The sequence below is a fragment of the Polyodon spathula genome, chromosome 12, assembly GCF_017654505.1.
Source record: "Polyodon spathula isolate WHYD16114869_AA chromosome 12, ASM1765450v1, whole genome shotgun sequence".
Lineage (NCBI taxonomy): Eukaryota > Metazoa > Chordata > Actinopteri > Acipenseriformes > Polyodontidae > Polyodon > Polyodon spathula.
The window spans coordinates 38,486,779-38,498,433 of record NC_054545.1 but is presented as its reverse complement, the minus strand read 5'-3'; the positions used below and the strand labels follow the sequence as shown (position 1 = coordinate 38,498,433).

Below are 11,655 nucleotides of genomic sequence, written 5' to 3'. Positions count from 1 at the left end.
CAAAATACCACTATTTCCAATACTGTAAATACAGTATAATCGTAAATCTCGAAAAACTACTCACTTCTAAATCTTTTGTAGTCATTTTTGTATTACTTTAGTATAAATACATGTTAATTTGGATTCATATGTTGTTTTTTTCTGACTTTATGTGAACGAAAGACACACATTTGCCCGTTTTCCCATTGGAAATGGTGATATTTTGAAATATCACTGTCATGGTCACAAAAGCAAAGTTCGTGGGGAATAATACCATTCTCTATACTTTTGAGGCATAAGCAGTTAGGAAATAACACTACCCAGGAACAAAAATTGTGTTACATAGTGTAATTACACACAACAAAAAAGGGTTGCACATTACCTCTTTCTATGAACCACACAGGTCTCTCCACACTGGCAGCCTATTGCTTTCACAGACTGCAGTTTAGTGGTTTGGCTAGTTTGCTGACCACTAATGACTGACAGTTACTGAAACGCATTTCCTTTTAGAAACGTGGACAATCATAATGAAACACACACAAGTATAGTTGTAAGAAAAAGTTTATTGGTTGTTGTAAATAGACAGCTACTGTATTACAATGTTTGAAACACACTGCTTCAGAAAAAAACACAATAGACAATAGAAATAAAGGAGAGTCAGTAGTGCAGAAGCAGGTGAGAAACCAGAATTTGGAACAATGTACCCACATAAAGGTCCACAGAGGAACAGCAATGTACCCAGAGAGCAGGTCCATAGTGGAACAGCAATGTACCCAGAGAGCAGGTCCACAATGGAACAGCAATGTACCCAGAGAGCAGGTCCACAGTGGAACAGCAGTATACCCACATAGCAGGTCTACAGTGGAACAACAATGTACCAGAGAGCACGTCCACAGTGGAACAGCAATGTATCCACAGAGCAGGTCCACAGTGGAACAGCAATGTATCCAGACAATAGATCCACAGTGGAACTCAAAACTGTTGAAGGCAGTTTCTCCATTGTGACACCACAAATTGCTATGGTGTCTGGCTATGGTTACAGCTGTGAAGAATTCCTAATAAAGGAATACACATTTTTCTTGGACAATCAGATGTCACTACAGGGAAGCTTGAACTTGCATTTCATTGAAGGAGGACAAAAAAAGCTATTTCTTATGATCTTTAACACTACGTCTCCTCACAAGATAACGAGATGCTCCTTGTAAAAACTGTCTGTAGGCCACGGTTTTCTGAGCAGATGTAAAACATGACCTTTTTAATTTACAATTTTGGGGGGGTATTTTCTGTTTTGTTTTTGTCTAATTCTAAATACATGCTGTATAAGATTTAGAATGCTCATGAATAAAACAAATAATAATGAATAAATCAATTCAAACCCTTCTTCTGTTCAGTACCTGGTACTGTCCTTGACCGCCTGGCAACACACACACATACACTAACAACGAACCCCCTAAAATAGAGACGGCTTACTAGTGCTTTAATAAAAGGATTCAGTAATATGCACAACTCTACTCTATCTACTATAATGTAGTCTAGATAAAAAGGTAGATGTGAGAGGTTAAATATGAAAACAAAAACAAAGTAAAATGACTATTAATATTGCTATCAAGATATCATCAAAATATAGAAAGATGCATAATAAGTTTCTACTACAAACATGCTAAAAAAAAGCAACATTTCATATGCAGCACAAGGAAAGGAGAAACAGAAGCAGGAACACATACAATGAGTCCCAGTTATAAACACAGGTGTGGCTCAAAAAGGAATTCCTCGACTTGAGCACCAAGATGGAATCAATTGGGGTCTGCCCCCAGTCTCACCCAGTATAGAATGTATCATGTTCTGCAGTCTAGCTTTCATTTAATTGTCATCACTCTTTTGGGACTACATTAAGTCAATAGCTGTTGCTCATTGGTGCTTGCTACTCATCCAGAGTGCACTTGGATCAGTTCAACCTCCCCCTGAATAAGGTCAACCCAAAACCAGGGCAAGTGACCTTGACAACTCCTGCATTCCAATCAGATGACTGGGCCAGTTTGTGTGACTGCAGCGGAAAGGGTCGACGAACCTTCAGTCCTGGTGCAAACCTGCATGCTAGCACACTCAAAAAATAAGTAAAGGGAAGTGGCTTGATAAAAAAAAAAAAAAAGTGTTATCTGCCCAGCCAATAAATATAAACTTTAAAGAATCTGTTTTTTTGTTAACAATTCTCTCAGCAACAATGAAAAAAAAAGGTATTACTGAATAAATGTGTTAAACTCAAAAACTATAGCCCTTCAAATGCTTGAGTTATCAGGTCAATCATAAAACGGCAAAAAGAGTGATGAACACTAGAGAAGGCTTGTTTGACTGAGCCGAACCTGGTACAGTGCAGGGACAGCTCAGATTGCAGCCACGGCCGTCTTAGACAACATCTCCATACAGAACAAGGATCTTTACATGGAGTCCCACAACAACTTCATACATCACAGATAAAATGATCGTCAACTTTAAAAGTTACATCGCCTTATATTATAACCTTTAACAACCTTTGTTCTGATAATTTAAGTTTAAACAGAGATTTTGTTTAAGTAAAACGCTGTTTAAAAGTGTTTGTTTCCATTTGTGATACTTCACAGGCAATCAGCATGTTAGCTGCTTTTACCGAAATCCTCTAACGTCATAATCAAAGTCCCTGGGATTAAATGGACAGAACTTAATAACAGGACCCACTGCAAAGCAAGCCTCTGGATTTGCCTTAGATCCAAAACGTCTGTCCCACAGGTTCTCCACTAACATACATACAGCCAATAACTAGTCAGCCAATGTCAGTTAAAGCAGTCAAAGGCAGCGTTACACAACACAACAGCTGCATTGCTCCAATATCAGCAGTAAGGCTACGCAGGGATCTTCAAAAGAACGGATCCCCTCCACTCTTACCATGGAATTTATAGAAAACCTAAAGTTTTGCCTTTAATATATGCAGATAAACATTATTTAAAATACATATACACTGCTTCAGCACTACTTAAAAGGAGTCATATTCCTAGCTGAAGGTACTTATTTAAATCTACTGTGTCTCCTTGATCTTCATAACCACACCCCTTCACTCATTCTCTAGTATGTCTGGACTTAACCCTCCTTTTTGCTTATTTGACCCCCCCCCCCCAAAAAAAAAAAAGATATACGGTTCTTTATTCTACCGACACAGAGGGCTTTAATATTTCTTTTTATTTACCAATTGTGAAAGAGAAGAGTATAGTGCAAGAACCCGTGAGAAGCAGCGATGTGGATTGTGACATTTGAACACCCCCTCTCCAACCCCTCTTCTCTCACCTTGCTCCCCTCTCCCTCAAACCCTCTCCCACCTTCCTCAACCTCCCTCTCCCTCAACCCCCTCTCCCTCCTCCCTGGTGCCAGTCACTAGCATCAGACGCGGAGGATCTCCAAGCAGCTGTTGTAGCAGATTGATATCCAGTCTGGCTGTGTGGAGGCCCACTGCACGTTGTTGATCTCTCCCTCTGCTGTGTATGCCAGGATTGGATCCTCGATGGCACGGGGCATCTGCTGGATATCCCAGATCAGGGCTTGGTGGTCATCCGCTGCAATGAGGGAAACCCTCAACAACCGTGTTCTGGGAGCTTCTTTTGAGCTCTTCTATCATTGTCTAACTGACCTCAAAATGTATGGTCTTCCATTAGTAATCTCATACAGTCTCAATATAATATTGAATTCAATCTGACTCAAAGACCAACACACTGTTAAGATATTATTGAGCTCCCTACAGACTCACAGATCCTATTGTGAAGTATATCATTGTGTTACCTGCAGTACAGATGTGACAGGAGGAGTGAGGAGCCCAGGCGATGCCATTGACACATGCTCGGTGATTGTTTAACCTGGCGACAGGTGTGCAGGGGACCCGCACGTCCAGTATCACCACCTGCAACACAAACAGGACCAGTCACACCCAGCACAGAGGCAAAATCTCCAGCAGAAACAACTACAGCATGGAAGCAAGCCACAAGCCTGCAGCATTCAGCCTGTTTAGTTACAGGTTAAATTTCTTATTAACTATATAAATTGTGTAGGTAGTTACCAGATAAGTTAAACATGGTACAGTAATAACTGGTTTTGTGGGTGCCTTTTAATTTGTTTAGCTTCTTTACCTATAATAGTATGAACAGTCATTTCTAGACATTTTATAGTAGGTATATGCTTATTTCTATGAAGTTCTACTTTCTAAAGTATCCATGGCTAACGTACGAAAGAACACAGTAAACACTGCATTGTTAAAGAAGAAAGTGGAACACTGTAGCTTCAGCCAGGTTAGATGCAACAGTCTGTGTCCACATCATTAAAGCCAGTCACCTCCATGCCATCCATGGCCATTGTGGCCAGATAGTTGGGGTCCTGCTTGTTCCAGCAGAGCCGTAGCAAGGGGTGGTGCTGGGGGTCCTCGTAGATAATGGTACTGTGCTCCAGGTGCCGCAGGTCAAACATCCTCACTGAGCCATCAGCCCCCACTGAGGCAAACATGTCCCGGCCGCCACCTGCCCGGCTGAACGCAATATCATACACCTGGCGAGAAAGTGGGGAATGAGAGTACAGGGGGATGAGGAGAATCACGAAGAGATCTGAAGTCTACTCACAAAGCACGTGAGCATAACCATTGTGTAACTTATAGAACAGAGAGACGCTGAATGCTGGCCAATGCTACAGGGGCCACATACACCAATACTGCAGGAATCCACACGCTCCGAACACACACTGCGGGTGCATTGAGACTACTGTAATGAGAAAACAGTGAACCACATAAACAATGTTTGTCTTTTTATGGTTAACTGTATGAGCCACATCCATGCACTGTAGCAGTAGTGCTGTGAATTGTTCTACAGAGCCAATGGCTTCGAGGCCAAGGTGTGGAGCAGTGTGCTGGGCAGCGTGAGCCCTACCTCCTTGTCATGAGCGATCAGCTGTGTCTTGACGTGCCCCGATACCAGATTGACTCTCCCCAGCACCTGCCCAGTCTCCAGGCCCCAGATAGTGCAGGTTGTATCTATGCTGGAAGTGCCTGCAGCAATGGAAAAGAAAAGCACTGAAATGGAATACATAGATAACTAGAACTGAAGCAACACATACATTTATTGCAGACAGTTGTGGTACTGTTCAGAATAAGATTTGCCAAACTACAAAATTATAAAATATCAGTGGCAGATGTTCAAAACTGAGTTCCGCAGCAGAAGATGCACAAATACAGCAAATCAAAAACATTTTCAAAAAGTTAAGATTTGTTCACCCCCATTCCCTGAAAGGTGTCTGTCACAGTTCCACTTATTACCAACCTGCACTACATCAGGGGAATGAGAATGGGTAAATGATCATGCTAGAGCAAAAGGCTCATCAATCTGAATAAATGTTTTCATTACAAAAGAAAGCAGGAGTAGTCCATCTGCTTACCCAGTAGGTTGGGGTCCACCTCATTCCAGTCAAAGGAGGTGAGTGGGGCACAGAAATCAGAGTTCTTGTTGTTGTTTAACAGGCACTCGAGGCGGGTCTCTGTGTCACTCACCTGGGGGGGGGGGGGGGGAAGTCATTGAGGAACCAGAGAACAAGCAATGGGCAATGTTAGGGAAACTTAAGAAAAAAAAAAAAAAGCTGTCATGTCAGTAAAAAAAAATGAACAATGAGCTGTATTTAGTTGAGACTAAATCATGTGAATTATGAGAAATGTGTTTCTGTAGATAAATGTTTTCACCTTCTTCATTGCAGTGATCAGTGATCAGGACTACAAGCAGCTCAAAGTCCAGCCTACTTACCCAGGGAAGGAACTGTCAGATCCAGTAACAGACAGACAGTGAGTGTATGTGCTTTATCCACTCTGCCAACCTCTCACTCCCCTCAGTGCTTCTCTACTCACCCTCCAGATGCGGAGGTAGTCTCCACTGGTGGCCAGCAGGTCTGGGTAGACCCCCTTGGTGTCAGGAATCCACATGAGTTTGGTGGTGGGGTAGGGGTGGTCAAAGGTGTTCTTGCAGATAAACTCAGAGCTCTCCTCCTCCAGGCCGACCAGCTGCACCTGAAAGTAGAGAAAAACAAATACATGCCGATCAAAGAGCCAGTGGAACAGCAATCAATACAAGCAGCTCACCGAGCCAGTGGAACAGCAATCAATACAAGCAGCTCACCGAGCCAGTGGAACAGCAATCAATACAAGCAGCTCACCGAGCCAGTGGAACAGCAATCAATACAAGCAGCTCACCGAGCCAGTGGAACAGCAATCAATACAAACAGCTCACCGAGCCAGTGGAACAGCAATCAATACAAAGAGCTCACCGAGCCAGTGGAACAGCAATCAATACAAAGAGCTCACCGAGCCAGTGGAACAGCAATCAATACAAAGAGCTCACCGAGCCAGTGGAACAGCAATCAATACAAAGAGCTCACCGAGCCAGTGGAACAGCAATCAATACAAAGAGCTCACCGAGCCAGTGGAACAGCAATCAATACAAAGAGCTCACCGAGCCAGTGGAACAGCAATCAATACAAAGAGCTCACCGAGCCAGTGGAACAGCAATCAATACAAACAGCTCACCGAGCCAGTGGAACAGCAATCAATACAAACAGCTCACCGAGCCAGTGGAACAGCAATCAATACAAGCAGCTCAGTGGAACAGCAATCAATACAAACAGCTCACCGAGCCAGTGGAACAGCAATCAATACAAGCAGGTCACTGAGCCAGTGGAACAGAACCATCTCAATGGAAGCTGTAGTTCTAAACTCTTTTGTAACACTGAGCCACAGATATTCTACCATGGAGTGTTTTTATTGACAAAATGTTGAGAAAAAAGAAAATCTCAAAGCAGACATTTAAATTTTGGTATAAAAAATAATTTTACTATGTTTTTGTATTGGTACACACATCAAACTTTTGTTTAATGATAAACAGACATAATACATTTTCTGACATCCACATGGGTAAAACTTTTTTTAAACTTTTTTTTACCAAATTGTCATTTTGACTTGATTTCCACCTCCTACACAATATTTTTACACTCTAAACGCAAGCCGCTTTTAGATGGACCTTATCTCAATTGAATCCATATTGAGAACAGTATGAAATATTGTATCTATGGGGTAAAGATTTTGACAGATTACTACTTTTGAGTCCTGTGGGTATAGGGGTGTGCAGAAACTCACAATTGCATTTAAGTACTTATTGTCAGGTATCCAATAAATATATTCATGAATGTGTTGTTCTCAAAACAAGAAAAGCTGTCGATGACATCTGTCCTGCAGTATGACTTTTCATTGTCAGTTTACAGCCTCAGTACATCAGTAAGAACGTGAGGAAATGTAATATTCTAAGCAGCTGTGTGACAGGGATGGCTGTAGTGGTGATGTCAGGCCAGAATGCAGGAACAATAACAAAGGCAGTACTGAGGCGCAATGGTGCTTGCACCGTTTATTTAAAACAACAAAAATAAAATAAAAGGTTTAACAAAAAAAACACACTTGCTCACAGAGAAAAAATAAAGCAGTTATACAAAACGAAATCTCCAACACAAAGTAAACTAACCAATACAGATCAAGCTGGGCAAACGCTGTCACTGTTCCTAGAATGGTTGGTTTTAAATTTCCTTTCTCCTCTCGCTCTCCCGTACTTTCCTGTGTACTCCCACCCAGACTGCAGACAGCTGCTGGCTTTTATGCAGGTGACCATCTCCCAAATAGCAACAAATTAATCACTTAATTCGGGAGAGGGCCATCTTCTACACAAGGTTTTTAAATTGTGGATGGGGCTTCCCATCCACGCTGCCAAACAAAACACCCACAGCTCTTTGCCATCACATCTAATAAAACATTAACAAAACTCACAGCTTTCGCCATCATTTAAAAACACAAATCCAATAAATAATAATAATAATAACAACAACAACATTTGGTGCCGTTTACATGTATTCCCTTTGTGCGTTTCTGACTGTAATCTGTATTATTCTTGGTGCAAGTAAGAAGTCATATCTGTATATATCTTTCAGTGCTTTTCTCGATACCCAATAGCACACTTTATTAAAATGAGGATCTATGCTGGTACCTGTGATTCCTTTTCATTGTTCATAATATTGACAAGCTCATTTTGCAAACCTAAATCTCAGCCACACCTTAATCTCTGCTGCACTTAGATCTGAAACTTATTTGCTTTCTGTTGCAGATAATACTTTGCATTTCTGCCATGAAAATAAGCAGATAAGTAAATGAATAAATACAACTACCGATGTGTGTTTCTATATGAAGCAGCAGGATGTCTCGTTTCAGGGAGTTGCTCGGGTATGGTACAGTGGTTTGATGTGTGTTTCTATATGAAGCAGCAGGATTCCTCGTTTCAGGGAGTTGCTCGGGTATGGTACAGTGGTTTGATGTGTGTTTCTATATGAAGCAGCAGGATGTCTCGTTTCAGGGAGTTGCTCGGGTATGGTACAGTGGTTTGATGTGTGTTTCTATATGAAGCAGCAGGATGCCTCGTTTCAGGGAGTTGCTCGGGTATGGTACAGTGGTATGATGTGTGTTTCTATATGAAGCAGCAGGATGTCTCGTCTCTGGGAGTTGCTCGGGTATGGTACAGTGGTATGATGTGTGTTTCTATATGAAGCGGCAGGGTGCCTCGTTTCAGGGAGTTGCTCGGGTATGGTACAGTGGTTTGATGTGTGTTTCTATATGAAGCAGCAGGATGTCCTCGTTCTGGGGAGTTGCTGGGGTATGGTAGTGGTATTTGATGTGTGTTTCTATATGAAGCAGCAGGATGTCTCGTCTCTGGGAGTTGCTCGGGTATGGTACAGTGGTATGATGTGTGTTTCTATATGAAGCAGCAGGATGCCTCGTTTCAGGGAGTTGCTCGGGTATGGTACAGTGGTTTGATGTGTGTTTCTATATGAAGCAGCAGGATGCCTCGTTTCAGGGAGTTGCTCGGGTATGGTACAGTGGTTTGATGTGTGTTTCTATATGAAGCAGCAGGATGCCTCGTTTCAGGGAGTTGCTCGGGTATGGTACAGTGGTATGATGTGTGTTTCTATATGAAGCAGCAGGATGCCTCGTTTCAGGGAGTTGCTCGGGTATGGTACAGTGGTTTGATGTGTGTTTCTATATGAAGCAGCAGGATGCCTCGTTTCAGGGAGTTGCTCGGGTATGGTACAGTGGTTTGATGTGTGTTTCTATATGAAGCAGCAGGATGCCTCGTTTCAGGGAGTTGCTCGGGTATGGTACAGTGGTTTGATGTGTGTTTCTATATGAAGCAGCAGGATGTCTCGTTTCAGGGAGTTGCTCGGGTATGGTACAGTGGTATGATGTGTGTTTCTATATGAAGCAGCAGGATGTCTCGTCTCTGGGAGTTGCTCGGGTATGGTACAGTGGTATGATGTGTGTTTCTATATGAAGCAGCAGGATGCCTCGTTTCAGGGAGTTGCTCGGGTATGGTACAGTGGTTTGATGTGTGTTTCTATATGAAGCAGCAGGATGCCTCGTTTCAGGGAGTTGCTCGGGTATGGTACAGTGGTTTGATGTGTGTTTCTATATGAAGCAGCAGGATGTCTCGTTTCAGGGAGTTGCTCGGGTATGGTACAGTGGTTTGATGTGTGTTTCTATATGAAGCGGCAGGGTGCCTCGTTTCAGGGAGTTGCTCGGGTATGGTACAGTGGTTTGATGTGTGTTTCTATATGAAGCAGCAGGGTGCCTCGTTTCAGGGAGTTGCTGTGTGTTTCTATATGTATGGTACAGTGGTTTGATGTGTGTTTCTATATGAAGCGGCAGCAGGTGCCTCGTTTCAGGGAGTTGCTCGGGTATGGTACAGTGGTATGATGTGTGTTTCTATATGAAGCGGCAGGGTGCCTCGTTTCAGGGAGTTGCTCGGGTATGGTACAGTGGTATGATGTGTGTTTCTATATGAAGCAGCAGGGTGCCTCGTTTCAGGGAGTTGCTCGGGTATGGTACAGTGGTATGATGTGTGTTTCTATATGAAGCAGCAGGATGCCTCGTTTCAGGGAGTTGCTCGGGTATGGTACAGTGGTTTGATGTGTGTTTCTATATGAAGCAGCAGGATGCCTCGTTTCAGGGAGTTGCTCGGGTATGGTACAGTGGTTTGATGTGTGTTTCTATATGAAGCAGCAGGATGCCTCGTCTCAGGGAGTTGCTCGGGTATGGTACAGTGGTTTGATGTGTGTTTCTATATGAAGCAGCAGGATGCCTCGTTTCAGGGAGTTGCTCGGATATGGTACAGTGGTATGATGTGTGTTTCTATATGAAGCGGCAGGGTGCCTCGTTTCAGGGAGTTGCTCGGGTACAGCATGTTTTTTACGATCCACCCACCTTGTTGTTATATTCCTCCACGAAGCTTCCCAGGGCTAGTCGAAAACGTTTATCCGGCCGTACGCTCCAGTTCATTGCGTACACCGTCCATGGAGCCTCGTATTTATAGATCTCCTTTCGCTTGCCGTGGAGAGACATGTTGATGTATTGCAGTAGCTAAATGTATCCGAAGAACTGCAAAGAAAACGGTCAAAAGCCACTCGATCCCCCTGCCACACAGTACCGCCGTGTCTGTGTGTGCCCCCCTTTCTCTGAACCGGGACACGAAAACAGAACAAGCACGGTCGAGCTAGCTTCCTATCGACGCAAACAAAATAAAAATGGACCGGTCTGTTTCCCGGCAGGACTACGAGAATGCCCCTATGCTATTGTAATAATACTATATTGACGATGAAAGACAGTCTGATCGCGGTTCCCCGGTAAGGTAGCCACGACTCCCCTTGAAGAGAAACACTTCACAAAGAAACGCAACGACGAGACTCCTCGGTCTCGACTGGGTTTTCCTGAGCGTTAAGTTTCTGTTAAATTCCGCTTTTGGTTTTGGAATTTAAGGTAAAATCTGTTTTAATTAAATTAAAAATAAAAAAAAAACATAATCTCGAAGACCCATTCGGTACAAAACAACACCGAACTCTACATGGACTGTAGAAACCCAAACCGTAGTCTGTGTCGAGCTTAAGCATTGGAAGAGGCAAGTGTCAATCAGAAAAGAGGGCGGGGTATAATAAAATAAAACGAATGTGCACACGCGATTTGGCAGAAGGCGGGTCAATGACTACCAAGACAGACAAGCCTCACGCCAAACAAAGGTAATTGATTCGTTGAGACGCTCAGTTAAAAATATTCTGATACCAGAGAAAGGGCGGTACATGGGGGGGTCAAGTATTATTAGGGAAACTGGTTGGGTGTAGACTTTGTCACTCAGATGACGGAACTGGTCTAACAGAGACGAAGGCAATCTTTGAAGACAGTGAAGAGGGTCTAAATGCAATATCTTTCTCTTCCACCAATATTAATTTTAAAATGAATTGGATTAAAAAAAAAAATAATAATTAAAAAGTTGTGTGACAAGGGTTCCATCTGGTTTATGATCCCCACCTTAATTTTTTTTAAAAATGTGGTGGTTTAGAATTTCTGTTAAAGTTAGATTTTGATATTATAAAACTTCCCCTGAACTTATCTGATTTTCATGCACAGGCACTGGTTTCATGGAAAATCTTTAACAAACATAACTTTTCACCCCGCAAATACATTCCTTCATTACTTACAAACGTCATTCCTTGTATCTTGAAAATTCGGCTAATAAAGGCATTATATTTTAAATATATTTATTCAAT

The 11,655-nt window shown here is 42.6% G+C and overlaps 1 protein-coding gene across 1 annotated transcript; it reads right to left on the bottom strand.

Moving 5' to 3' along the window:
* Positions 1-524: 524 nt before the first annotated feature.
* Positions 525-10,985, bottom strand: LOC121324362 (DDB1- and CUL4-associated factor 7-like). The gene is made up of 7 exons (XM_041266107.1): positions 10,319-10,985; positions 5,879-6,037; positions 5,419-5,530; positions 4,914-5,032; positions 4,330-4,539; positions 3,784-3,901; positions 525-3,560 (listed from the first exon to the last, which is right to left on the bottom strand). Exons 1-7 carry the CDS (start codon positions 10,454-10,456, stop codon positions 3,388-3,390), a joined length of 1,029 nt encoding a protein of 342 aa, XP_041122041.1. The 5' UTR covers positions 10,457-10,985; the 3' UTR covers positions 525-3,387.
* Between the last annotated feature and the right edge of the window lie 670 nt (positions 10,986-11,655).